Raw genomic sequence first — 27,992 nt, 5'->3', positions numbered from 1 at the left:
GCTTCCTGTAGGAGGTGATGTGGCCTGGGGAAACGGCACGACCAGCAGAGAGCCCGTAAGCAAAGGGGCGCCGATGTTAAACCTGGGCGGGCAGGGCTTCGAAGGGCAGTGACTCACGCTGTAGTTGGCACACACGGGGTTGAAGGCATTGGAACCACACACGAAGAGAGTGGATTCGTCCCGAAGTAGAAGCACCTTTACAAAATTTCGACACTCGCCCTGGGATGGGGCGGGAAGAGAAAAGCCGGGGTGGGCGTGGTCACGGGTGTAGGCGGGGCCAGGACTGAAGGACGCGACGGGGCGTGGTGAAGGGCGGGGTCAGGGTAGAGGCGGGGCCCGATGGGGAGGGGCCAGGTTGTGGGCGTGACCAAAGCAAGGGGCTAAACTAGGAGTAGACTGGGGGCGAGGCCATGGATAAGGGTTGGGCACAGACAAGAAAATAGGGCACTTGAAGGGGTGGGCTATGGCAAGGCCACTAGGGGAGTGGCCACGACTGAGGACCACCTTGAGGGCGTGGCTAGGCTCTGGGAGTACCTATGGCAACAGGGGCCTGGCTTGGAAGGCAGAGAAGGATTTGCCCTGTGGGGTGGCCAGGACGGATTGGGGCGTTACCAGCGCTGATGCTGGCATGGCCAGGGCTCACTTACCTCCTGCTTGCCCTTCATCCGACACACGTTGATGTCGCTGGGATTGGAGCGCCAGGTCAGCTTCTGGGAACACAGGGGGCTGGTGAGGGGAGCGCGGTCCCCGACGGACCCAGGAACCCTGCTAGGCAGACCTGAATCCACCGCGCTCCCCAGCGGTGTCCGGGGTCCCTGGTGGGAGCGCCAACCTCTGTTCCCTCCCCTCCCGCCTGCGCCCCTTCCTCACCCGCTGGTACCGCATTTCCGTTGACGTGGGGGGCTCTAGCTCCAACCGGTACAGGTTATCCCTAGAGAAGGGGTGTAGTTAGTGAGATCGGGGGCCTCCCCCTACACATTCTACCCTCCCGGCAGCAGATGTGGTGTCCAACACGTACCACACAGGGGCGTGCCAACACCTCTGCCACGCGCAGCTCCAACACTGAGCGTGCCTTCAGGTGCCTGAGCATGCCCTTACACGTCTCCTCGTGCCCTAAAATGAACCAGGGTTCTAGCACACCCCACATGCCTTCCCATGCCACCTCACACAACCCATAGCCTAGGGACCTACAGCTAACACGATGCACTGTCCGATGACTTTACATCCGATGTCCCCCGCACCCGGCACCCCTCGGTCTCTCCGTGCTCTCACTTCTCCTCCACATGCAGCAGAGACTACCCTGATCAAGGTCATTGGCCATTGTTAAGTCCAGCGGTCACTTCTCTGTTCTCTTCTCCCTTTCCACAGTGTCTCTCCTCACCGGTCCACTCTCCTCCTGAGAATGCCACCCTCATTGGGTCCCTGGACCTGGCACTCACCTGCCTTCCCTCCCACCTCTCTGAGCCCTCCTCTTCCCCTGGTGGGCCCACGCCTGGGTCTTCTGGCCTCTTCCTTCCCCTATCCATACCCCTCTGGGCGGCCTTGTTCACTCTCAAGGTGGAACCATGCCTCTGTGCAGATGACACACACAGTCCTGTCTCCAGCCAGGGCCTCCCCTGAGTTCCAGATTTGGGGCCTGGCTAACCCTCAAGGTCTCCACAAGGGAGGGCTCACAGGTTTCTCACACTCGACATGGCTTCACTGAGCCCGTCCATCCCCCAAACCTGTCCCCACCCTGACCACCCTCTCGGCTGAGACAACAGTGTGGGAGTGACCCACATCTCCCCGTTTCACCTTCCCTCCCAATACCTTCATCTCTGCCTTCAATATGTATCGAGAGTTCACTCACTTCTCACACCCTCTACGGCCACCACTCTCGTTCAGCCCCCATTACTGGACTGCCCAGGTGTAGGGGCTCCCGCCCTCACTGGCACAGGCACAGCCTGTCTTCCCCGCAGCAGCCCCGGGGAGCGGAGAGCGAGTGTGAGTGAGCACCCGACTGGGGTCCACGTTCTCCCCCACAGTCGGCTCTCCTCACAGCAGTCACTAGAGGGCACCTGTGAGCACCTGAGTCAGGCCCCGCCCCCTCTGCACAGCCCTCTCGGGTCCCGTCTCCCTTGGGGTAAAAGCCTGAGTCCTCCTCGCAGCCCACAAGGCCCTGCACGACCTGCCCTATCCTCTCCCTGCCCTCCCCTCCTCTCTCTCTCCCCCTGCTCCAGACATTTGGGCCTCTTCACTGTCCCTTCACCATAGGAGACACAGTCCTGCCCCAGGACCTTTGCATGGGCTATGTCCTCTGCCCTGACTTCTCTCTCTCCCTCAGATTTCCTCACAGCTGGCTCCTCATCCTTCAGGACTCAACTCAAACGTCACCTTCTCAGAGAAGCCCTTGATGCCACTTCAGCACCCGCTCTGCTGCTGCTAAGTCGCTTCAGTCGTGTCCGACTCTGTGCAACCCCAAAGACGGCAGCCTACCAGGCTCCCCCGTCCCTGGGATTCTCCAGGCAAGAACACTGGAGTGGGTTGCCATTTCCTTCTCCAATGCATGAAAGTGAAAAGTGAAAGTGAAGTCGCTCAGTCGTGTCCGACTCTTCGCGACCCCATGGACTGCTGCCCACCAGGCTCCTCTGTCCATGGGATTTTCCAGGCAAGAGTACTGGAGTGGGTTGCCATTGCCTTCGCCACAGCACCCGCTCTAGCACCCAGTAAATTTTGACCAGACAGCTGTGCCCACTTGGTAACACACTATAAGCGGGCTCTGGGCTTCAACCACACCGAGTTCAACACTTGAAATTCCCACCCCAGGGACACACATTCACATTCCAGCCGAACTACAGGCCGTATCCCACAAACCTTCCTAAAATGCTACCCCCTGCTCCCCACACCTCACCCACTGCACACTGCCCGGCAGTTTCTCCTACCTGTCCCCGATGAACAGCGTTCTATTGACTCGTAGAACTCGCTGGATGTTGAGGTCATCAGCGTCTTCTGAGGGGGTCAGGCGTCCTGGCCCACTGCCCACGAACACGGGATAGTGATTCAGGTCTGAGGGAGGGCAGAGGAAGGATGTGATCCAGGGCCAGGGTGTGTCTGGCCTGGTGAGACCCTGGGGGACAGGGACTCCCTCCCCCACCGCAAGACTCCACACTCACAGTCCCTGGGGGCCACGCTGAGCGGCGGCGGCTCCTCGGGGAAGAGGCCGTGGGCGCCTCCCAGGAGCAGCAGCAGGAGCAGTAGGGCCGGACGGGAAGGGGGCCCTCGCGGGGTCCGCATGGCGAGGTCAGGGTGACAGGAGGTGACACCTGCGACCGAGGGGCGGGGCGGTGAGCCGTGTGGCTTGAAGTCCCGATTGCTGCCAGCAGAGGGAGCGCGAGAGTCACGGCGTCCGGGACCTTCAAGTCCCAGAAAACTTTCCCATTGGGGTAATAATTTAAAAATAACAACAATCATGGCATTAGCAATAATAATATCAGCACTTACTAATTACCAGAACAACTTTCTGACCATATTTTAAAGCTAAAGTTCAGGAAACGGTTCCTAACAAAAAATTAATCATGAGACTAATTTAAAAATTAAATGATTTTAAGTTAAAAATGAATAATAACACACATTTCAAAACATATATGTATTAAAAAATTCAATCTAAAGACACGTTTAAAGAATTCTTAGAATTAAAATACAAAAATCTTAAAAGAAAACTCTCAAAAAAAAAAAAAGAAAGAAAAAAAAATTCAAAAGCCCTAGGAATTTTATAAACCACAATCTGGGAACTGCAGAACTTTGGAACTGCAGAATATTCCAGCTGGCTGGGGACCTCAGAGGCCGCAGTGAGCCCGACTTCCTTCTGAGTCCAGCCTTTCGGTCCTCTGCTGACATACTTCTGTGACAGGAGCCTCACCACCTCTAGGAGGGGTTGTGGGGGAGGCTGCTTCCTGCCCCAGGTGTGTGGAGATCCCTCCCCCACCCGAGTGATGCTCTGGTTGATGGTGTAAACAGAACTCACCCTCTGGAACCCAGCCCTCCATGCCCCTTTCAGAAGGGGCGCCGTCCGGAGGCCCCAGGAAGACACCCGAAGCCTTGTCCTCCTGTGAAGTCCTGAGCTAGCTCTGAGCCTCAGTTTCCCCACCTGAGCAGCGGGTACATCTCCCAGCCATGTCCGGGCCCTGGGGGCGTGAGGATTCCGAATCGGTGGAGGTGGACATGAGCTGGGAACTTTGGCCCTGTAGCGCCTGCCTCTGAGGATTCAGGGCCAAAAAACAGGAAGGCCTTGCGTGGGCCGGCAGTGTTTCCTCTCTGACCCTGAGCTTCCAGGATTTGTGACTCAGCCGACGCCGGGATCCCATGTGCGTGCGGACCTGGCTCTGCTTCCTTCAGAGTTTCCTGCCCGGGCTCCTCCCCTGCTCCACAACTGCCCGAGTCTCCCAGTGACCCCGTAGTCGGGCCACCAACACTGCTGTTCAAGGCCCCCAACTCCACGGCCAGACCGCAACTGTCCACCCCATCCCGAAAATCTCCTCCCCACAACACCGCGAGGACACCTCAGCCTCAGCCTCTGTGGTGTTCTGTCTGCTCTGGGCCTTCTTCTTCTTCTTTGTTTTAACATTTTAATATTGTGGTCCAATGTACATAGGGGCTTCCCTAGTGGCTCAGTGGTAAAGAACCAATGCAGGATGGGATCATTTAACCAATGCAGAAGTATGCCAATGCAGGAGAGGAACAGTTCGATCCCAAGGTTGGGAAGATCCCCTGGAGAAGGAGATGGCAACCCACTCCAGTATTCTTGCCTGGGAAATTCCATGGACAGAGGAGCCTGGAGGGCTACAGTCCGTGGGGTCACAAAGAGTCAAATACGACTTAGTGACTAAACAACACCACCAAAATATACATAACATAAAATTTGCCATCTTAAGTGGCATTAAATACATTCACATTGTCGTGCAACCATCCTACCACCCACCTCCAGAATTTTCTCATCTTCCCAAACTGAAACTCTGTCCCCATGAAACAGGCTCACCGTCCCCTCCCCTAGCCCCTGGCCCCACCATCTACTTCCTGTATCTGCGGATCTGTCTCTAGGGACCTCCTGTGAGTGGAACCAGACAGTATTTGTCCTTCTGCATCTGGCTTCCCTCATTGAGCATCACATCCTCAGGGTGCATCCTGGCTGTATCAAGTGTCAGACTATTCTTCCTTTTTAAGGCTGAGTGATATTCCACACTGTGGATGGACCACATTTGATTTACACATTTACCTGTCGATGGACAATGGGGCTGCTTCCACCTTTGGGCTGTTATGAACAGCTATGAACATGGGTGTGCAAACATTTCTTTGAAACCCTGCGTTCATTTCTTTTGGGTGTCTATGTAGGAGTGGAATTGCTGGATCGTATGGTGACTCTATGTTTAACTTCTGGAGGAACCGCCAAGCTCTTCACCGTGTCTGCACCATATTATATTCCCACCAGCATCACCCATGTGTTCCAATTTCTCTTGCCAACACTACTTTCTGCTTTTTGATAGTAGCCATCGCAAGAGGTGTAAGGCAGTGCTCTGGGCCTTTTATCCCATTTTTTATCGGAATTGTATTTAACTTCAGAAACTTTAAGACAGCAGCTTCCACTCACGGGCCATGCAGCACTTTGATGAGTGGCGTAGCTCCAAGGTCATAAGGGTTCAAGTCCCAGCTCTGCTCTGTACATGCTCTGTGACTTGGACATGTCACTCCACCTCTCCGGGCCTGTTTCCTCATCTGTGAAATGGGCATGGTAACAGCATTGACCTCACAGGCCTGTAGTGGGTGTTAGCACAGAGCCTAGAAATGCTGTAGGTGCTCAGAAAATGCTAATTATTATTATGATTGTTGTTGCCACTGGTATATTAAAAGTATCAGAGGCCAAGCTGGGCGGTTTCCAGGAATTCCTTCATGGTAACCCCAAGGGCTCTATCAGGGTTGGTATAACATTCAACCCATTTTTGCAGATGGGGGAACTGAGGGGCTGATTCGGCAGCCATGACCCACCAGTGAGGACTGACCACAGGGCTCTCTCTGGCTCCAGGATTTTGCTCCTAGGAGTCGAGCATTTGAACAGTCATGACAAAATTAATAACCACCCATTCCCTCACCCTTCAACCAGGTGAAGCCAGCAGTTACTTTTTAAAAAAATTTTTTGGTTGCATTGCACAGCATGTGGGATCTTAGTTCCCTGACCAGGGATCAAACCCTTGTCCCCTGCATTGGAAGCACAGAGTCTTAACTGCTGGATATCTGGGGGAGTCCCAGAGGCCAGCGGTTATTTAACACCCAGTTCACAGACAGGCAGGCTGAGGTCAGGATGGGACCTCACAGCTCATTTTTTCTCCTGGCTTTTGTAACTTTGTCATGCAGCCACTTGGGGCTCGAAGGATGTTCCTGTCATCCCTCTGTCCACAGCTGCCCCCAGCCACTCAGAACTCCCCTGGGACCCCTGCAACACAAACTGGGCTTTTCTTGCCTCAAACCTGCTTCTCTCACCAGATCCCTGACTTAGGGATGGCTTCATTGTCCTTGAGCCAAAGACCAAGGTGTTGGTCTCCCAGTCCCTTCCTCCACCCTGATCGCCCCAAGGCCCAACTCCCACCCTCTAACTGGTCCCCTGGCCTCCAGTCCCAACCCTTCAGTATCCTCCTCAAGGTAGCAAAGGAATCTTTCTAGAACTCAAATCTCGCTTGTTTCTATCCTGCTCTAAAACAGGGTCTCTCCCCTTCAGCACTGCTGACATTTGAGACCAGATCATTCTCTGGTGGGGGCTGTCCTGGGCATTGTGCCAGAGGCATCCCTGGCCCCAACCCACTCAATGCCAGGAGCATCCCTCAATGGTGACAACCAAAAACATCCCCAGACATCACCCAGTCTCCCCTGGGGGAGGGTGATCCCACCCCCAGCTGAGAACTTATGCTCTAAAGCTTTCTATGGCTGTGCCCTTGAAATGACATCTCCTCCCTTCCCTCTCCACCTCTGAGCATCTGCATGTGCTGTTCTCTCTGCCTGGAACACCTGGCTCCTGCTCCTAGTAACCTGATGAACATGTTCGTCACCTTAACACCTCCTCCAGGAAGACTTCCCAGATCAGCCCGGATTGACTTCCTCCAGCCTCCTGCCTGCCTGTGTATCCCCAGTGAGTACCCTGCTCACCCCATCTTCTAAACACCTGGCTAACTGTTCACCTTTCCACTGGACTCTGAGCCCCACATGGACAGTGGGGCTGAGTCTGTCTTGGCCACCAGTGTATCCCCACCACCCAACACAAGACCTGGCATACAGTACAAGCTCAATAAATGGTAAAAATAGCAAACACCAAGCACTTGCTATGGGCCAGGAACCATTCTAAGGACTTAAATGAACTCATTTGATCCACACAACACATCCCATAAGTGGGTGCTGTTAATACGCCCCTTACACTGATGGGGAAACTGAGGCACAGAGAGGTGAAGTCACAACCAAATGGAAATGGTGGAGCCAAGATTGAAATCCACTCAGTTTTCTTTTCCTTTTTTTGTTTTTGGCTGCACAGTGTGTGGGATCTTACCTCCCGGATTAGAGATCGAACCTGTGTCCCCTGCATTGGAAGGTGGATTCTTAACCACGGGGTCACCAGCGAAGTCCCTGAAACCCACTTAATTGACATGTGTTAGTTTGATGATCATGCAGAACCAAACCCCACATGCTGTTTTGTGGGAGTCTGGGTCACTTCAGGTCAACCCACTGCACCTGGCCTCAGTTTACCCCCCTGACCTGGGGTTATTGGAGGCCTCAGCACCTCCCTCACCACCCCCAAGACCATCTGCTTCTCTCCATGAAACTTGAGGCATCTCTACCAGCAGCCACCTGGCGCCTGCCTGCCCGGAAGCGGCCCCACTACCTGCCCCGGCACCTGGCCACTGGGAGCAGGACCTCCCCCAGGACCAGGCGGGAGGAGCCACGTGGGTGGCATGTGCAACCCATGGTGTGCAGGCTACCTATGCACCTACGTGTCTGCCTGCCTGCAGCCTTGAGAACGTGCATTTATGCCCATGGGGATGGGAGGGACGGTCAAAGAGACAGAGATCACCCCCCAGGAGGGCTTGCATGTACTGTGACACCACCTCTCTGCCCAACCTCCATCACTCCAAGTCTTGGCACAGTCCCATTGTACAGATGAGGAAACTGAGGCAGGTATGGAAATCCCCTCCAGGCCACCTGCTTCACCCTCCCATCCACCTTTTCAGGTACCATATGGCCTTAGCTTGTATACCTTCATCATAGATTTGAATTTCCTTCTGAAAAATTTTTCCCACCTGGCCAGGGTGTCTGAGCTACTCTCTCCCTGCCCCACCCCCAGCAGTTCAGCATAAATTTCAGGATCAGCTGGTAAGTTCTAAAACAAACAACATAAAACCTGTTAGGATTTTCACTGGAACATAGATGTAACTGATTTATTGACTGACAGGTTCCCTGTCTTCACTGATGGCTCAGGCCACACCTGGGAGTCACTCCAAACTCCCTCCAACACTGCCCCCCACCCCATTCTCTCATGCTCACACCTAATGCCAGCAAGTACTGTGGGGTCTGCCAAATTCATCCTGAATTTTCACCCCTCTCTAGTCTGTTCTCTGGTCAGCTCCCAACATCTCCTGCCTGGACCCCACAGTTTCCTCCAGCCAGACCCCAACTCCCGCAGGTAATCCCTACAGTCTGTCCTCCACCACAGCAACCCCTAAAGGGCACCCATTAGCAATTGAATCAGGCTCCGCCCCTCCTCTGTCCACACTCCTGGGGCCTCACACATCCCTCCCAGTAAAAATCCAAGTTTTTCTTGGTGGCCCACTAGACTTCACGGGATCTCCCTCATCTTCTCCCTGTTCTTCCCTCTTCCTTTTTTCTACCCTCCCCACTGTGCTCCAACCACATAGGCCTCCTCCCTGTTCCTCCAACACACCTGGCCTGGCCCTGCCCCAGGGCCTTTGCACTGGCTGTTCCTCACTCGAGAAAGCCTCTTCTCTCAGATACACACATCAGTTCAGTTTAGTTCAGTCGTTCAGTCATGTCTAATTCTTCGCAACCCTATGGGTTGCAGCATGCCAGGCTACCCTGTTCATCACCAACTCCCGGAGTTTGCTCAAACTCATGTCCATCAAGTCAGTGATGCCATCCAACCATTTTATCCTCTGTTGTCCCCTTCTGCTCCTACCCTCAATCTTTCCCAGCATCAGGGTCTTTTCGAAGACCTGAGTCAGTTCTTTGTATCAGGTGGCCAAAGTATTGGAGTTTCAGCTTCAGCATCAGTCCTTCCAATGACTATTCAGGACTGAGTTCCTTTAGGAATGGCTCCCTCCTTATCTCATGTCTCCACCCTCACCCACTGGACTCCAGCAGCCTCTCCCCTCCCCATGAACCCACCTCCACAGTATCACACTCTCAAAGGCTCCTCTAGACACTCTGTTACTCCAGATATGGTCCTTGCACCAGCAGAGGCAGCAGCCTCACTTGGGGTGGTTAGAAAAGCTGAGTTTTGTGTTTATCCTAGACCTGCCCAAGGAGAGCCTGCATTTTAGATCTTGTTTCTATATTATTAATTAGTTGCAGCATGTGGGATTTTTAGCTGCGGCATGAAAACTCTTAGTTGTGACATGTGGGATCTAGTTCCCTGACCAGGGATAGAACCCAGGCCTCCTGCATTGGGAGTAAAGAGTCTTAGCCACTGGACCACCAGGGAAGTCCCAGAGTGTGCATTTTTGGGCAGAAGAATCCTGAGCAGCTGAGCTTATTCACAGATCTCACCAGCTGAAATAATCACCTACGGAACAGCCTGTTCAGAGCCCAACTGTTTTCCTGGACTAGGAGCCCCATGAGGGCAGGCCCGGGTGCATCTTGGCCAAAGACAAGTACCCACAGGGTCTGGTACACAGCTGGTACTCAATAATGGCTTGATATAAGGAATGAACTAAGTGTCAGAATTCAAAGTTGAACCCAGATCTGAACCCCTCCCTGGCTCACCTTTGCGCATCACCCCCACACCACACATGTGTGTCCACAGGTGAGTGGATCCCCCCCGTGAATATCCACAGGTCCCAATGTCTGCGTATTCACACATATCCACAGATGCAACCACTGCACATGCGTGTGCCCCAGCAGGGGTGGACCGTCTGCACGTGTATACACATGTCTATAAGCGTGTCAGAGTCTGTAAACTGGGCACCCCTGCTGAACCTGCTGCCTGCACCCCCCTATTGCTGGCTTTCTGGCTGTGAAATGTTTCCAAGGACCCCAGTTAACTGCGGATAGCAGGCTGGCCAAGCCTGTGTCTACCCACCTTCCCCACATGATCAGTCCAATCCTGCTGGAGGCTTGGGGAAACTGAGGCTGGGGATGAGGAAGGATGGACAGACAATGCTGCCAGCCAAAGAGCCCCAGGGTGGCCACTTAGTCTCTAGAATCTGTGGTGCAGATTCAAATTTGCTCTCTGCCTCTGGAGCCTCCAGACCTCCAGGGGTCACTCCCCCTGTCTCAGCCTTGGTGTCTCCATCTAAAACCACCAGGGACTATAAATCTGACCCTAAAACACTGCTAGGAGGATGCAGAGACATGATCTAGAACAGACTGTCCTACAGAAAACCATGTGCACATACGTGCGGTTTTGAATTTCCTAGCGGCCACATTCAAAAGGTGTAATTCATTTTAATAATATGTTTCATTTAACCCAATAGATCCCAAGTCTTGTTATTTCCACCTGTAATCAACGTACAGATGATTAATGAGACATTCTAAATTCTGCTTCTGGTACTTAATCTTTGGAATCCAGGATGTGTTGTATATTTATGGCACACCTGGACTGGGACTGGCCACACGTGGTTCCGAGTCATATGTGGCCAGTGGCCATTTTGACAGCCCAGCTGGAGATAAAGGGCGGAGCTAGGGACTGGCACTTAGTAAGCTCAGAGTGGGCATCAGTTATTATTATCATCATGTTGTAGCTATTATGCAAAAATATCCAGGGAATTCCCTAGTGGCCCAGTGGTTAAGACTCAGAGATGCCATGGCAGGGGGCATGGGTTCAATCCCTGGTCGGGAAAATAAGATCTTGCAAGCCACGTGGCATGGCCAAAAATAAAATAAAGCTTCTAAGAATTTTTTTTTTAATATCCAATTCCATTCTGTGTTCCAATTCCATGCTGGAGCATCTAGCCACAAGGTCCACTGGAATAAGCCAGCGCATAGGGAGGAGTACCCTAAGCTCTCTGCCTTAGCAAGGAAGTTCTACTTTCAACCTTACCCTTGGCTTCGCCCAACCTCACCAACTTGGAAGCATCTGTGGCCAGCTCTGGCTTTCTGCACCCCAAATTGCAAGGTATTCATTCACTCATTGGATGAGCAATTCAGTGCCACTTGTGTGCCAGATGCAGAGAATGATAGGAGAGTCTTGGCAAAGGGGCTGCTTGGCCAGTGGTCAGTGGAAACCAAAAAGACAAAAACCTGGAGGCTGGAACCCTTAAAGGCATGGCAAGAAGATGCTGGCAGGTGGGGAGCCAGCCATAGCTTAAGAGAGGACCCCTGGACAAGACCTGAAGCCTGAATTTTCTCATCTGTAAAATAAGGCACTTGGCACTCATGTTTGCTCTCTGTGAAATGACCTTGCTGGGTGACCTTGAGCCAGCAACTCACCCTCTCTGGGCCTCTCTATACCACAGCAGGTGACTCAGTGACCCCCAGGCTGGGCTCAGAGCCACTGTTTCTCCATCTGCTGCGGCAAGGATGGGGGCGGGATGCTTGTCTCCAGCTCCATAGAAAGAGCTCCTGTCAGCCCTGCAGCCCCAGGATTCCAGCTCCGGGGCCCAGCGTCCCCTGGGGGATCGAGTAACCCGGCCAGGCAGCCGGGCCCCTGCACCGTCCAGGTCTAGTTACCGGCTCCCCTTACAGCTGCCTCCTCCAGCTGCCTCTGTCGCCCCCCGGCGCAGCCCAGCCGGGCTCCGGGGCTGTCTAGGAACTTGGCAAAGCGGCCAGAGGGAGTCCCCTGGGGCCTGGGCCACGGGGGCGCTGAGGAGAGAGGACCCGTTACACCCCCAGTGCTCACTCCACATCCGTTAACTCACCTCTCCCCAGCCCAGGAGGCGGCGGTGCAGCCCCTTCGTCCTCAGCCCTCCTCCCTGTGTTCTGGGTTCCCCGAGTCTCAGTTTCCCCATCAGAGAACAGAGCATGATAACCATCCCCAAAGGATTATCATGAGGGGTGAATAAGCCACACATAATAGGTGCTCTGGACGGCTGTGCAGCCTAGGGTTACATCTTCCCCTCTCTGGTTTTGCTTCTGCCTCTGTAAAGCGGGGATGAGAACATAAGACTCCCCAGGGGACGGGGGTCTAGTGCACAGTAGGTGCTCAGCAAACACTGGCTGAATGAATGTCCCACAGACAGTCCCTATTTATGAAAGAGCTACACAGATCTGTTGATTCCAGACTTCCTGAGCACTTACTGTGTGCCAGCATAGCCAGGGATTCAACCCTGACCAGGACCATGCACAGAATCAGGCATGCAGTAGGTGCCCAATTAATGCTGAGCATCTCCTTAAAGAAGATGTGTTTAGAGTACCTGAGCTATCTTCCTGGTACACAATATAGCAGCCTAGCAGAGCAGGGATTTAAGCTAAGATTTTAAATTAAAAAAAAATTTTTTAATTAAAAAAATTATTATTATATCTTTTGGCCATGCCCTATGGCAGGGGGGATCTTAGTTTCTTGACCAGGAGTTGAACCTGAGGCCCCTGCATTGGCAGTTCAGAGCCTTAACCAATGGGCTGCTAGGGAAGTCTCTTAAAGTAAGATTTGACGAAGCCCCTACTGTGTGCCAGCTGCTGGGCCAAGCCCTTCAAAGGTCTGAACACAATTCCTACCCATGCCAACTCTATGAGGCAGCATCATTATACCATTTTACAGAGGAAAAAAACAAAGCTCAGAGAGGTTAAGACACTTGGCCAAGGTCACACAGCACAGAAGGGTAGAGTCGGGATTTGAACCCAGGCCACGTGGCTCTACCGCCTCTTGCTGACATTTCCTGAGCGCCCACGATGTACCATCTGTCACACAAGGCTGCACAGTCTAAGTGTACTTTTTGCAGATAAGTGAGCAGAGACCCAGAGAGAGGCTGCCCTTGTCCCAGGCCACTCAGGGAGCCGGAGGCAGGGGAGACCGGGTGGCAGAGGCGGGACCTCATGAGGGGGACACAGATAGGTCCTTAGGGCTCCAGGCCCAGACAGAGGGGGGGCTCCTGGGTAATTAATTTTAATCACTGTTTGGAAATTGGGCCTCCAGGAGGCAAATCGGAAGCAGCAACTTGTAATTAGGAATGGGGAAGGGGGGGCTGCTTTCTCGGGGAGGCGGCAACCATTCTGAGGAGATTAAAATGTCATTTATACCCAGCAGGTAATTAGGGGGCCTGGGAGGGGGCCACTCAAGGAGGCTAGGGATCCTAGGGAATTCAAGACGGGCTGTGGATTTGGGATCAGGAACCCACAGATGGGGGCTCGGAGCCAGCCTGGGGGCAAACAGACCCTGGTGTCAATCCCAGTTTGGATGAAACAGAAAAGTCAGGTCCTGTTCTTGGGTTCCAATTTTAGGGGAGAGAGGGGAGTAAGAGTCGCTCTAAGGGGCTCCACTGTAGGGAGAACAAACAGATCTGGTCACTGCCCTTGGGGCCCTCAATCTGGAAGAGAAGATAGCGAGCCTGGCCCCCCTCACTTGGGGTTCTGGGAGCCCTCTTCTCCCCCAGGCTGATTCTCCCAACCCCAAAGTCCTCCAGTCACTACCCTTCCCTAGAGGCCCTGTCTGGGAGGCCCCAGGGATCCCCAACTGAGATGGGACCGGAAAGGCAGGTCTGGAGGGGGAACACCGCTGAGTGATGGTGGGCAAGAGATGGGACCATGCCAAGTGCTGCTGGGAATGGAAGACCTGGCGAATGAACCTGAAGAAGATAAAGGCGGGAAATAGGTCCTGGGGGAAGGCCTGGGGGTCACAGTGGACCACAAGTCATGGTGAGTTCAGGGCTCAGGAATGGTGGAGATGCTGGCAGAGTGACATGGGTTCTGGGGGGGTGGGGATTGAAAACTGTGCATCAACAGAGCAAGACAGTGAGGGACAGGAGCCCCCATTTTGCTAAGTGACCTCGGGGAATTTGCCAGCTCAATCTGAGCCTCATTTCTTCCAGACCCTGGGGCTTAGACATTCGAAGGGGAGCAATAGCAAACATTTTTGGAGCACCTATTGTGTCCCAAGTTCTGTGCAACGGGCTTTGCAGAAAGTACTGATGGGGTAGGTAGGAGGGCTTTCCTCACCATTTTACAGGTGAGGAAATTTAGATGGCCCAGAGCAGGCAGGTAATATGCCCAAGGCTGCACAGCTACAAAATGGCCAGAGTGGGTTTTGAACCTAGCCCATATGGTCCCTGGAGAAGGCAATGGCAACCCACTCCAGTACTCTTGCCTGGAAAATCCCATGGACGGAGGAGCTTGGTAGGCTGCAGGCCATGGGGTCGCAAAGAGTCGGACACGACTGAGCGTCTTCCCTTTCACTTTTCACTTTCATGCATTGGAGAAGGAAATGGCAACCCACTCCAGTGTTCTTGCCTGGAGAATCCCAGGGACAGCGGAGCCTGGTGGGCTGCTGTCTATGGGGTCGCACAGAGTCGGACACGACTGAAGCTACTTAGCAGCAGCAGCATATGGTCCCGATATCACACTCTTAACCACAGCGCTACGTGCCGTGCTGTATTTAGTTACTCAGTCGTGTCCGATTTGTTGAGACCCCATGGACTGCAGCCCGCCAGGCTCCTCTGTCCATGGGGATTCTCCAGGCAAGAATACTAGAGTGGGTTGCCATGCCCTCCTCCAAGGGATCTTCCCAATCCAGGGATCGAACCCAGGTCTCCTGTATTGCAGGCAGATTCTTTACCACAGGAGCTACCAGGGAAGCCCACAGTGCTACGTGCCCCTAGAGAAAGGGGCTCTCAGCCCCTCTGCACATCTAGAAAGTCCACCATCTACTCTGATCCACCCACTTTTCCTCTCTACTGCCTCACCCTGTCTGTTCCCCATCCTTGCTCCCCTGGACCAGCGGAGTCCCTTCCACCTGGTCCCCCAGCTTTGGCGGCCCACAGTCTGCACTCTCTGTAGTGACCAAACAGCACCCATGAGCACCTGAAGCAGTTCCCACCCCCTCCTCTGCCCACAGCCCTTGGGGTGCCCACCTCCAAAATTTCAAGTACTCCCTACAGCCCAAGAGGCCCTGCACAATGTTCCTTGTCCCCTCCCTGCCCTTCCCTCCTCCCTCTCTCCCCTTTGCTCACTCTGCTCCAGCCACACAGGCCTTCTTGCTGTTCCTCTAACAACACCAGGCACGGTCCTGCCCCAGGGCCTTTGCACGGGCTGTGCCCTCTGCCTGGAATGCTCTTCCTCCAGTTCTCTGCAGACGGGCTCCTTTTCATTTTCCAGGTCTCAGCTCAAATGTCACCTCCTCAGAGACACTCTCCCTGACACCATCAGCTGAAACAGCCCCACCCCTCTCAGCAACATCATCCAGTGTCACTGTCCTCAGGGCACTTGTTATATTTGATTTACTTTCTTTCCTGAGTTAGTGGCCATGTTCCCATTGGGTGTGAGCTCAGCTGGGCAGGGCCTGCTTGGCCTTGCTCATTGCTGGGTACCCAGCACCTGGCACATAGTAGGCACACATAGTAGGAGCTCATCTGTCAGCTCATGGAATGAAAGCCAAGACCCCACACCTCCAGTGAGATCAGGACCAGAGGCCACAAGCTCCTGATTTTCAAAGTAATTTCTTTTTCCAGAGTAAGAAAAGAACAGGACCAGGCCTGGCATTGTCTTCATCCTCTTGTTTAAATGTTCAACCCTCAGGGAGAGAGAATAGCATCTGTGTCTCACAGATGGGGAAACCGAGGCTCAGAGAGGGGGCATGAGTGAATGAGTGAATGAAGAGATGGATGTTGTGGCAATCTTCAAGGGCAAAAACTCAGACGGGCTATCTCAACTGCCCCAGGGGACACTGACTCAGCCTTCAGGAAAGGGAGAAGGTTCTGAAACTATCAGAAGACATGTGGCCTGGTGAACTCCTACATATCCATCATGGTCCTAGCTGCAATGTCCCTCCTCAGTACATCTTCTCTGATCCCCACTAGGCAGAGACAATTTTCCCTAGCCACATTTTGCCCCAACTCTGATCCCACATAGCAAAGAGGGCCAGTGTCTGCCTATTTCCCCTCCTTGAGCCTGGACAACCCTTGAGGGCCAACCAGACACTAGAGTTAAACTTTTTCCTCTGGGATCTCAGTATCACCTGCCCAGGGCATGGCAAAAGGAGCCGCTGGGAGCATCTGTTTAGTCACTTATCTCCTCAACTGCTTTAGACCAAGTCTCTCCCATGGCCCTCCTGAGAACCCACGAACCCACAATTCCCCCTGGGATCCTGTAGTTGGGAAGTTCTCTCCTAGGTCTGCCCTTGGAAGGCAGGCTCAGCCTGGGACAAGATGCATCCTGGGAAATGTAGTCCTCACTAGACTGGGCTTCCCTCCCAGCAGGCCCTGGGGCTACCACCTTTGGACCCTGGGGCCAGTTAAGGAGCTTCAAGGGTGGCGGGGGTGGGGGTGGGGCCCTGGGGGTGGGGGTGGGGCCCTGTATCACTGCCTAAAGAGATGGACGAGGTGTCTTTGGCCTCCCAAGTCATCTCCTTAGCACATTCTAATGACTGCCACTTCGTTTGGACATCCCTCAAGGGCAGGTGATGAACGACTGTGATAATAAGAGAGAATTATGTGGCTCAGGCCCAGACCTCTCAGGCCACACATCAAACCCTGGCTCTGCAAGCCAAACCTACACTGATCACAATGGCGGGGGAGTCTAGCGCGGGGATCTGAAGCTGACGCCTAGATATTAATTTGACCACAGGATGTGGGGCAGGTGGCAAGGCTGTCTTGAGCCTCAATGTCCCTGCTTCTGCTAAATGAGGTCCCACCCACGGTCAACCCCAATCACTGCTGGGTCTTGGATGAATCAGTCTGAGAATCCACAGTCCCTGAAATGGCTTAGAATTTTGGAATCACTATATCCTAAACATTTTCCCAGCATTCTGGAAAAATGGCTACCCAACCCCACTTGCTTGCCTCCCTGGACAGGTGACTCTCTACCCCTCTGAGAAGCCCACCGGGTTTGCAGGAAACTGCCTCCTGGCAGCTACCCTTCCTCATATCTGCTCAGGGTCTGAAACTCGGCCCATTTCCCTCTCTGCTCTACAGCCTTCCATGGTTCCCTACTGCCCTTAGGATAAAGCCTGTTCCTCAATTTGGCATCCACGGGTCCTGCCACCTCTCAGGACTCATTGCTCATTGTAGCCCACCCTTAAAATAGCGCAGCCATTCAAGGGTCCCCCAACACACCCCTCTGTGGCTTTCCCCGCCGCTCTCTCCAGCTGAAATCAGTGTCCCCCTCTCCTTCTGGCAACATCCTTCAAGCCCAGTGCCAGTATCCCCTCCTCCAGGCAGCCTCCCCTGCTTCCAACTGTCCTGACCCTGGCTGAGTCCTCTCTGGGTCCCCATCATCACCTGGCAAAGGGCCAGGCACACAGGACAGGGCCAGCCACACCCTGGGGTCAGCTAGGGACACTCTCCTTCCCAGGAGATGGGCAGTGACCAGCATGTCCTTCAGCCCCCGGGGACCCAGCTTACCTGTCCTGCCAGCTGACGTCAGGGTCACCTTTGCAAGGACAGTTTGATTTCTATCTTCTTGGTTCAGCCCCAGCTCACCCCAGCAACTCCCCGCTCAAGCCCTGGGCAGCCAATGCAGATGCCAAAGCCTCCTACAGCCCAAGTATCCAGCACCTTCTTTCCCCAGTGGACAGAGGTGAACAGTCCCTCCCTGGTGACTCAATACCTCCACTGGGAAACACCCTCTCACCTCCAAGCAGAGGAGGTGACAGGACCAAGAGGCCTGTGGGTACTTAGCCCTGGCAGAAGGCAGGTGGGAACCAGAGGGAGAGGTTACATACCCAGGGTATTCCATAGGACATCTCTCTGCCTCATCTCCCTCCACTCAGGTCCCAGAACCAAGAGCACTTTCTGGGGTGATTGCAGCCCAGAGAGGGCTAGCAACCTGTCTGAGGCCACACAGCAGTACTCCTCTCCTCACGCCCTGGTCTTCTCTATGATGCTTTTTTTTTTTTTGAGAGGGGTGGGGCATTGGATCCTCCAGGTCTAATGTCTGGCCTGCCCAGGTTGGTGGGGTGGGGGTGGGGGGCTGGAGTTTCCAAGGAAACCTTTGGGCTGGCATTTTGGGTTTCAGCTGATATGGGGGTTCCTTGCCTCCTTGACCCTACCTACCAGCCCCAGCAACGGAGGGGACTAGCTTCCCTCTCCACCCATCCTGCCACCTCCCTGGGCCTCAGTTTCCCTGTCTGTTCGGGGGAACAGGTCAGCTCAGCAAGTACATGCTACAGTTTAATGAGCCTCCTGCCGGGCTGCCACCTGCAGGATATCCAAGGGGGTCTCCTCTGGGCCACAGGGATCCCCAGCTACCTTCCCAAAGAGCTCAGGACCTCCTCCCAGGAGAATCCTGACCCCACCCACGCCCCCCAGCCGCTTTCCCATACCCCATACTCTGCCTATACAGAGTTTCAGCCATCCCTCAATTACATCCAAAAATTTCATCTTGAAAGACACCATATCTACAGGGACGTGGGGAAGGGGCTAGCCAGCGTCTATAGGGAAGGGGATGCTGCAGGGGTACTGAACTTTGATTTTGAAGAGCACACTGTACCCCCTGAGAAACTGAATGAACCCAGAAACATATAAAGCATTGTAATTTTGCAAACTGGGGCCCCTTCTGATACCCCAGCCATTAGTCCCCTCTTCCTCCTTAAACCTCAAAAAAGACCCCCAAAACTTGAGGGCCCAATCCCCTAACCCCCAGCCCCAGTTCCCCTCCAGTCCCGGAGTTAAGGATAACAGCTTCAGGGGGATGATCTCAAAGACCTCAGCGAGGGGCTGAGGGTCTGGGAGTCACCCCCAACCCCCCGACTCTTGCAAATACTCCTAGCTTCAGTGCCTACAGGAAAGGGCAGGAGCAGAGCGGGGGGGGGGGGGCCCTATGGCAGCGCCCCATCTAGAAGGTGCCCCAAACCCGGAGGGCACCTTAAGGCGGGACAGGGGGTGCGCGACCCCCTCCCTGGAGACCAATCAGTGCCCACAGGAGGGGGCCACATTCGGCGCCCCCCACCCCTCCCAGCGCACTCGGAGAGAAAGACGCTTTCTTTGTCCCTTTGTCAGCTCTTGGGGGGCCCCGAAACATGGGCCCCGAAACATGGGCCCCCACTGCAGCGGCGGGGTGGGGGTGATCCGGACCCGTTGACTCTCTCCCCCCGCACCACGGCCCCTCCCCCGCGGCCCCAGCCCTGGACTGCTTCTGGGCCGGGCGTGAAGCTGGAGAGGGCTCAGGGGCGCCCAAGGTGCCACGGATGGGCCGTGGAGTGGGGCGGAGGGGCCTCGCTTCTCCAGGACCACCACACCGGCCCCGGGTGGCCCTCGACTTAGCGCTCAGGGCTCCGCCCCCCAACAGCATCCCCCATCCCCAGCCAGCAGGCCCCCTGCCTGCCCTGAACACCCCCCACCTGGGCCCCAATCCAGTTCTCCAGCGGCGCAGCCGCGAGCCCCCGTTATTGTGCTTTCTACGGCGCCCCCCACGGACAAAACCTCCACCCTCTGTGGTATCGACAGAACCCCCATCATAGCTCCACATACAGGCCCCCCGTCAACAATCCAGCCCCCCCAGCTGCGGTGCCATTAGACACCCCCATTACGGAGTCTCATTCAGCGACCCAGGCCCAAAGCCAGACCTTTCAAAGCGTTCTGACTGGACCCTCATTCTATCGCTCCATACTGCGACCCCCCGAAAATCCAGCCCCCTCCCCAGTTGCGTTGCCGACAGAACCTCCCGTTGTAGCGCTCCACAGACCCCCTCCCCGGCCCAATCCATCCTCCTCCCAGCGGCCGGGTCCTCAGGCCCCCCAATCATAACGCCTGACCCGGCCACCTCAGCCAACAATTAAGGCCCCCAGCTGCGTGCAGACAGACACCCCCAGGATAGCGTCTCCCCAGCCCCCCTTCTTGCAGACGCCCCGGGGCGCTTACCTCGGAGCCGCGGCCGCTGCGAGTGCGCCGGAGGGAGCGCGAGGGCGGGAGGGCGCGGGTGGTGGGGGGTCCGTGCGCGCACCTGTCCCGGCCCGGCGGGCTCAGCCAGGCATCCCGGGGTGGGGAGGGGGGCTGGGGGCGCGCGCTCTCCCCGCCCCCGGGCCCGCGGCGCTGCGCTGGGGGAGGGGGCTCAGCCCCGGCCCCCGGCGCGCTGGCGTCGGCTCCGGGGGGGTCGCTGCGCGGCGGCCGGACCCGGGGCGCGCCGCGGCCGCATCTCCTCTGCCCGCCGCGGCCGCCGCTGCGACTCGCGACTCCGCCACCTCCGCCCCCCTCCCTCGGCAAACCCCCCCCTTACCGAGCCGGGCGGGAGCCGCGCAAAACCTGGCCCGGAGCTTGGGCGGCGCGGAACGGAGGGCGGAGCCGGGTGGGCGGCCCGAGGCTCTGGGGGCAGGGCCGGGGGTGCCGGTGGAGGAGCGACCCAACATAAATCACTGCTTTGGTCCGGGTGGAAGGTCTAATTGCCGTCCCTCTCCCCAGTTTACTGCCCGGGTCCACTCTGGGCGACCTGCATCCTCAGGATCCACCCTCTGTGAGATGCTGGAGATGACCCGGAGACTGCGGTGTAGGGAACCCCGAGGGTCTACACGGCCCTCTTCATTTATGAGGTCATTTGTTCAGTCCACAAATTATATTTAACAACACTCAATAGGCACGTAAGGAAACTGAGGCATGGGAGGCGTTTTGTCCAAGGTCACCCAGTTAGAAAGTGGCTGAACTGGGGTTGAACAGAGCAAGCTGGCTGCAGAAACCATGGTACACAGCCCTGGAGGCTGTCTTCCATCCCAGCGCCCAAAGGAACCTGACCAAGAAAGAGATTGGGGGGTGGGGGTTGGCTGCAGCGTCCCCATCCCCGGTGGGGAGCAATCTTGTCCCCTGCCTTTGGGACTCCAACACAAACGGGTCTTCCTGTTTCAGAGACCTCCCGGGGACCTCCCTGCTCCCTGTGACCTCACAACAGCAGGAGCCTTTGAGCACCTCAGTGTCCCTCTGTGTCCAAAGCACATCCCCATGTGGGTGTGACCATGGATGTCTTCCCTACTAGGTTGCATGCTGTCCTGGTCCCTCTGACAGCTCCAGTATACGAGAGGTGCTCAATAAAAGTTTGACCATTCTGTGTGTTTCAGATGGTAAAGAATTCACTTGCAATGCAGGAGACCAGGGTTCAATCCTTGGGTTGGAAAGATCCCCTGGAGAAAGGAATGGCTACCCACTCCAGTATTCTTGCCTGGAGAATCCCATGGACAGAGGAGCCTGGCGGGCTAAGTCTGTTGTGTATTTATCTAGTGACATCTCTTGCACACCTGCTGAGTGCTTATGTTAGATGCATAAATGGCATTGTTCAGTCACACAAGGCTCCCATAGACTGGGCACAGAGAGATCCACCAGCTGGCACAGGTCTGCTTGCCTCTGGTTCCTGGACACCTTTGGTGTGTGTGTCCTACCCAGGACAACCAGAAGTCCGGGGGCTCAGGCAGGCTGTGTGGCTTCCCAGTGGCACACATACTGGGATACTGGATCCTGGGCCACCTGCAGCCTCCCTGACATCCATGGAGACAACCCCATCCTTCCAGGCCTAGGGCATCTGCCCAGGGGCCGTCCTGGCGACCACAAACCTCCGCCAACAACCAGGCCTTCCTGCCGGTGGTTTTGCTCTGACCAGCTTTCCGGCTGAGCCAGAGTCCCAGGCAAATCAGCCTGCACCTGCCTGCAGCCATTCAGACTTGATCCACTTGCGTCCTGGGGAGACTGAGGCCTGCCTTGCAAAGGGGATGGGGGACGGGCACCCCAGCTTGGCTTCCAGGCTCTGCATTTTCCTCCCACCTCTGAACCATTCTTGGCCCAACTGGGCTCCTCCGCAAAACCGTTCCTTCAACGAACATTTATTGAGTATCTACCTTGTGCCAAGAGGAGAAAGGGATACAGAGGATGAGATGATTGTATGGCATCACCAACTCGATGGACATGAGCAAGCTCTGGGAGTTGGTGAAGGACAGGGAAGCCTGGTGTGCTGCAGTCCATGGAGACGCAAAGAGTCAGGTACAACTGAGTGACTGAACAACAACTTTGTGCCAAGTACTGAGCTGAGCAGTCAGCAAGGCAAACTGGCTCGTGCCTCCAGTCTAGGAGAGGAGACACAAGAATCTGCTGGAGAGTTCAAGGTATAGATGGATGAGGGCGTTGAGCGGCCCAGAAGGTCTAGGAGGTGACCTGGGGGCCATAGAAGGACCCTGGACAGATTTGACAGAGCACACAGGGTGCAGGGGTGGTGGGAAGTCAGCGTGTACTAGGCAGAGGGACCGCCAGGACAAAAGGCCCTGAGGGAGGCCCCACCCCCGCGGCCCGGCTCAGCTGCCACCCAGGCTTCAGCACTCATGAATGAGTCTTTCATGCCCTGGACTGGGGCAAGGTCAGACTTGGCTGCTCCCTCCCCCGCCCTGGGCTCCTGACTGTCTGAGTCTTGACCTGGAAGAGGGTGGCAGGAAGTTCACAGCTTGCCCGCCGGGTGAGCCAGGGAGGCCCAGGGAGGGGGCAGAACCAGCAGCGTCCTCACAATTGTGTGACACTGAGCAAAGCCCCTCCCCTCCGGGCCTCAGTTTCTCAGGCCAGGTGGGTCAGCGCGGCGCTCCAGTCCAACTCCGACCCAGGAGGAATCCAGCGCGGGTTTTGCGCGTGCCCGGCGGCCACCAACACCTTCCTCCCTGGGCGTCCCGGCCGCGGCCCCGGGTCCGAGGGGTCCCGGGGAGACCTGGAGTGGGTCAAGCAGCCTTTGGGTTCCCCGGGATGGGCTGAGGCTCATCCCGGCCTTGGTGCCTAGCGCCTGGGGAGAGGGGGGGAGGCTGGGAAACCCCGCCCCGCTGCATGCGCGCCCCCAATCAGCGCTCCCCATCTAGCCGCCCCACTGTGTGACTCCGGCCGTCTCTGCCCCTCTCTGGGCCTCGCAGGAGCCTGGAGGCTGGACAGAGGTTCTCAAGGGGGTCAACTGGGTCGCGCCCCCTTCCTGGAGCGTCCCAGCCTTGGTTTCCCCAATCAGATCTGGGCCCTCTTTTAAGCCCAGGTTGGGGGTCGTAGGTGCTGGGTCGCGGCCCCAGCCCCAGCTAGGGCCTGGGAATCCCCCGGGGGCTCGGAAAGGGCAGCTCCGATTGGCTGAGGCCACCTGTGACGTCAGGGCCTCCCCGACGCCCCCTCCCCCCAAGGCACGTGGGGGTGGCCGCCACAGGGGAGGGGCTCGGGGTCCGAGCGGATTCGGGGTGTCCCCCTAGTCTGAGCCGGCAGCTGGGCAGCGCAGACGCGATTCTCCTCGGACAGATTTTTCACTCGTCCCAAATCCCCCTCCAGCCCCCCTCCAGAACGGCAGCTGTTCCGGCGGCGGCAGATGCGCTGGCTAAATCCGCCCAGCTGGTCCTTCCGCAGACCTAACCAACCTAGAGCCCGTGAGGGGGTAGGGGTGTGCGTGTGCGTGTGCGCGTGGGCATGGCCTTGCCCTATCCCTGCCCCTTGCCCTTTGACCCCTGACCGCTGCAGGCATTTTGGGGGACTCCTCTCTTCAGGTTCAAAAGCACTACTGGGGCCCTGGGGGACCTGGTGCCCAGTGAGAGTGTGGCTCTTTCCCGAAATGACACAGCCACCCCTAGGCCTGCTGTCTAGAAAATGACCCATATGATGCATATAGTAATTATTATAATAAGAGTTAAGACTTACTGAGCACCTACTATAAGTAGCCCCATGAGTCTAGAGCGTGACTACATTTTTTTTATCCCATTTTCAGGTGTGGAAACTGAGACCCAGAGAGAAATGACTTGGCCACTCACATAGCCAGGAAATAAAGCTGGAATTTGAACCCCATGCTTTTAAAAAAATATTTAATTAAATTAATTTTTTTTATTTATGGCCACGCTGGGTTTTTCTTACAGCACATGAGCTTTTCTCTAGTTGCCGCGAGTGGGGGCTACTCTCTCATTGAGGTGCTCATGCTTCTCATTGCCTTGGCTTTTCTTGTTGTGGAGCACAGGCTCTAGGGCAGGCGGGCTTCAGTAGTTGTGGCTCATAGGCTTAGCTGCCTGTGGCATGTGGAATCTTAGTTCCTGGATCAGGGATCGAACCCATGTCCCCTGCATTGGCAGGTGGATTCTGAACCACGGGGCCACCAGGGAGGTCCTGAACCCCATGCTTTTAATCATTTCCAAGGACTCAGGGACCTCCTAGCTTGGCAGTTTCTTAAGGCAAGTGACTTAGGGTCCCTCACTTGAGATGATCCCAAGGAGGGTCTTGATGACTTCCTCCTCACCCTCTGCCTGCGCACTGCTGAGCCTGACTTTGTTGCACCGTGCAGCATGTGAAATCTTAGTTCCCCAACCAGGGATTGAACCCTTGCCTCCTGCACTGGGAGCATTGGGAACGTGAAGTTTTAACCACTGGACTGCCCAGGAACTCCCATGGGTGCCTCTGTCATCTGGAAACACTGAGGATCCTGGGGGGCCACCTGGAAGAGAGAACTCCACTCTGAAATGCTGGGGCATAACTGTTAAGGGCTTGATGATGTCTCTGAATGGGTTTCCCTAGTGGCTCAGATGGTAAAGAATCTGCCTGCAATGCAGGAGATGTGGGTTTGATCCCTGGGCTGGGAAGATCCCCTGGAGAAGAGAATACCGATGTACTCCAGTGTCCTTGCTGGGAAATCCCACAGACAGAGGAGCTGAGTTGGACACGACTGAGCGACTAACACTGTCACTGAAAGTAGTTTTTGTACTGAGCTTGACCTGCCCCAGGGCCTTTGCACTTTCTCTTCTTTACCTGGAATGCTTTCCCCTCTCCCATAGATATCCATGTGGCCCCTCTGCTCTTCCAAGTCTCAGATCTCAAATGTTACCTCAAAGCAACGCCACCCTGACCTTGCATCTACGGCAACACATTGTCCCTTTCTATCTTCTTACCCTGCTCTGGTTTTCTTCATCCTATTTTTCACAACCAAACATTGTTTATCATCTCCCCCACAACATTGTTTTATTCCCTGATGAATCCCCATTGACTAGAACAACACCTAGCACTCAGTTGTGGTTCAGTTGCTAAGTGATGTCCCGACTCTTTGCAACCCCATGGACTACAGCACACCAGCCTTTCCCATCCTTCACTATCTCCCAGAGTTTGCTCAAACCCATGTCCATTGAGCCGATGATGCCATCCAATCATCTGAGCCTCTGTTGTCCCTTTCTGCTCCTGCCCTCAATCTTTCCCAGCATCAGGTTCTTTTCCACTGAGTTGGCTCTTCGCATTAGGTGGCCAAGGTATTGGAGCTTCAGTTTCAGCATCAGTCCTTCCAATGAATATTCAGGGTTGATTTCCTTTAGGATTGACTGGTTTGATCTCCCTGCAGTCCAAGGGACTCTCAAGAGTCTTCTCCAGCACCACAGTTCAAAGGCATCAATTATTTAGTGCTTAGTCTTCTTTATGGCCCCTCTCTCAGGGTACTTAATAATTGCTTGTTATACAGAAATCTTAGGGACATAGATGTGAATGGGGGCTGGAGGGCAGAAGGCAGCCCTCAGGAAGGCCCATACAGTAGTTCTTTTTTTTTTTCTTTTTTTAGTATTTATTTATTTATTTGTGGCATGCAGGATCTTTTAGTTGTGGTGTGTGAACTCTTAGTCGTGGCCTGTGGGATCTAGTTCCCTGACCAGGGATTGAACCCAGACCCCCTCCACTGAGAGCACAGAGTCTTAGCCACTGGACCACCAGGGAAGTCCCTGGTAGTTCTGGCTTGCTGTGTGTTTAGGAGCCTCAGTCATGACCCTGTCTTGTGCCCTTTTCATCAGGTCCTCCCCAGGACCCCCTCCATCACTCTGCTTCAGCCACATTGAATTCCTTCTTCCTCGCTGTTCCTCCAACTTGTCAGTCAAGCCTCAGGGCCTTTGCACTGGCTGTCCCTGCCCCCAACAGAGTCATTTTTCCCTCAGATATCTGAATGGCTCCAGGTCTCAGCTCAGTGTTCCCCCAACACACCCCCTGTCTAAACAATCACTCCCTTTTCTCTGTTTGGATTGCTTTGCTGTGCAATTTTTTTAATTTAATCTTTTTTTTTTCTTTTTTTGGCCACATGGTGTAGCACATGACATTTCTTCCCCAACCAGGGATTGAACCCATGCTCCCTACAGTGGGAGCACAGAATCTTAACCCCTGGACCACCAGGGAAGTCCCTGCTCTGCTGTACTTTTTTACCAAGAGTATTTCTTTTATCTATTACTTGTTTCTCTTCCCATTTCCCCCTCCCCACACCCCTGCCCCCAGTCAGCTCTACCAGGGCAGGGCCAGAGTCTCCCTTGGTCATGGCTGTATCCCTGGGGTCTAGAACAGGGTCTGGCACACAGTAAGCATTTAACAAATGTGTTGAACAAATGAGTGAACGAATGAATAGGAGCCTGAAAGCTCTACCTTCATTGTTCGGATGGGGAAACTGAGGCCCAGCTGGGCAGGAGCCCTGAGTCATTCAGTTCCCTGGGCAGCAAAAAGGGGCAATGAGGACAACTCTTCAGGCTTGGGGAGAGGCATCCAGTGAAATAATCACTTCAGGAGCACTTATTAAGTGTGTGCACTGCATAGCTCCAGGTACAATACACATTTTGAGCCAGAGCAAGGATTTCAACCCAGCATGCCTGGCCCCAGAGTTTGCCAAAGTCCCCCTCCACTGCAGGGGAGAGGGTATATGTTAGTCAGGCCAGCCTGTATGCACAGCAGGCCTTCAGCCAGGCAGCCAGCGGGGATGGCTGGGGGTTGCCCAGCCTGAGACCCTCTCTCCAGCCCCTTGGACTCAAGGCTGTGGCTTGAGCTGACTGTGTGTCTGGCTGGAGCTCCAAGTACCACACATACATACCCCTGAGAAACAAAGAGAAAAGTGGCAGGAGCCACTGCCTGATTTGTGAGTAAAACTTCAAGCAATTACAGTGCTTTCTTCCTGTCAGAATCAGCAACATCCCCAGAAAGGCCTGGATGTGTCCAGGGTCCTCCCAGAAGCCCCTGCTCCAAGGCCTCATCTGCATATACAAATGAGGCAAGGGGTATCCTGGTCCCCAGAAGGAGGAAGTGACAAGGGGCCTAGGGACCACTGAGCTCCCTGGGGTCTGTCCTGGGGGTGGATAAAAAACTGAAGCACCAAGGGGGCAGTGTCACTTGGGGGGGGGGGAGGTGTCACATTCTCCCTGTTCAAAATCCACCCTCCACTGGGCTTCCTTTCCCAGCCGAGATGACACGTGGAGCTCAGCCTCACACCAGGGCCTTTGCACTTGCTGTTCCTGCTTCTTGGGAAATCTTCATGTGCTTAGCCAATGTCCTACTCTCTGAGAGGCCTTTTGTTAATTCATTTTTTTAATCCACGATGGAGTGGTGAGCTGCCCTTCATCAGGAGCAAGCAAACTGGAGGTAGAATGAGCATGGACTCTGCAGGAAATCTGACAACTCCCACGACATGGATGAACCTTGAGGAGTGATGCTCAGTGAGAGAACCCAGATACAGAAGGACACACATTGTCTGATTCTACTCACAGGAGGTCCCTAAAGGAGTCAGATCCACAGAGATGGTGGGGTCAGGGGGTGGGGGAGGGGATGGGGAGTCAGTGTTTCATGGGCACAGAGTTTCGATTTGGGAAGATGGAAAAGTTCTGGGCCGAGGTAGTGGTGATGGCTTAACAACAGTGAGGAGGTGTTTCATGTAACTGAATTGAACTCTTACAAATGGTTAAGATAATGTAT

General features: G+C 55.0%; 1 protein-coding gene across 2 annotated transcripts in view; it reads right to left on the bottom strand.

Moving 5' to 3' along the window:
* Positions 1-20,523, bottom strand: part of SEMA6B (semaphorin 6B) — a 28,850-nt gene extending 8,327 nt beyond the window's left edge. The window contains exons 1-6 of one of the 2 annotated variants that reach the window (XM_081499665.1): positions 20,193-20,523; positions 3,153-3,302; positions 2,922-3,045; positions 871-931; positions 648-710; positions 118-219 (exon numbers count right to left, since the gene is read on the bottom strand). In XM_081499665.1, the coding sequence (XP_081355791.1) occupies positions 118-219; positions 648-710; positions 871-931; positions 2,922-3,045; positions 3,153-3,273 (471 nt within the window). In that variant the 5' untranslated portion in view covers positions 3,274-3,302; positions 20,193-20,523. Of the gene's footprint in view, positions 1-117; positions 220-647; positions 711-870; positions 932-2,921; positions 3,046-3,152; positions 3,303-4,003; positions 4,033-20,192 lie in introns of those variants that run through there. The other variant, XM_081499664.1, reaches the window with a different exon arrangement.
* Between the last annotated feature and the right edge of the window lie 7,469 nt (positions 20,524-27,992).

This window comes from Giraffa tippelskirchi, chromosome 6 (assembly GCF_054371585.1).
Source record: "Giraffa tippelskirchi isolate mGirTip1 chromosome 6, T2T-mGirTip1v1.2.pri, whole genome shotgun sequence".
NCBI classification, from domain to species: Eukaryota; Metazoa; Chordata; class Mammalia; order Artiodactyla; family Giraffidae; genus Giraffa; species Giraffa tippelskirchi.
The sequence above is the reverse complement of the archived record's forward strand: the minus strand, read 5'-3'. Positions and strand labels throughout refer to the sequence as shown.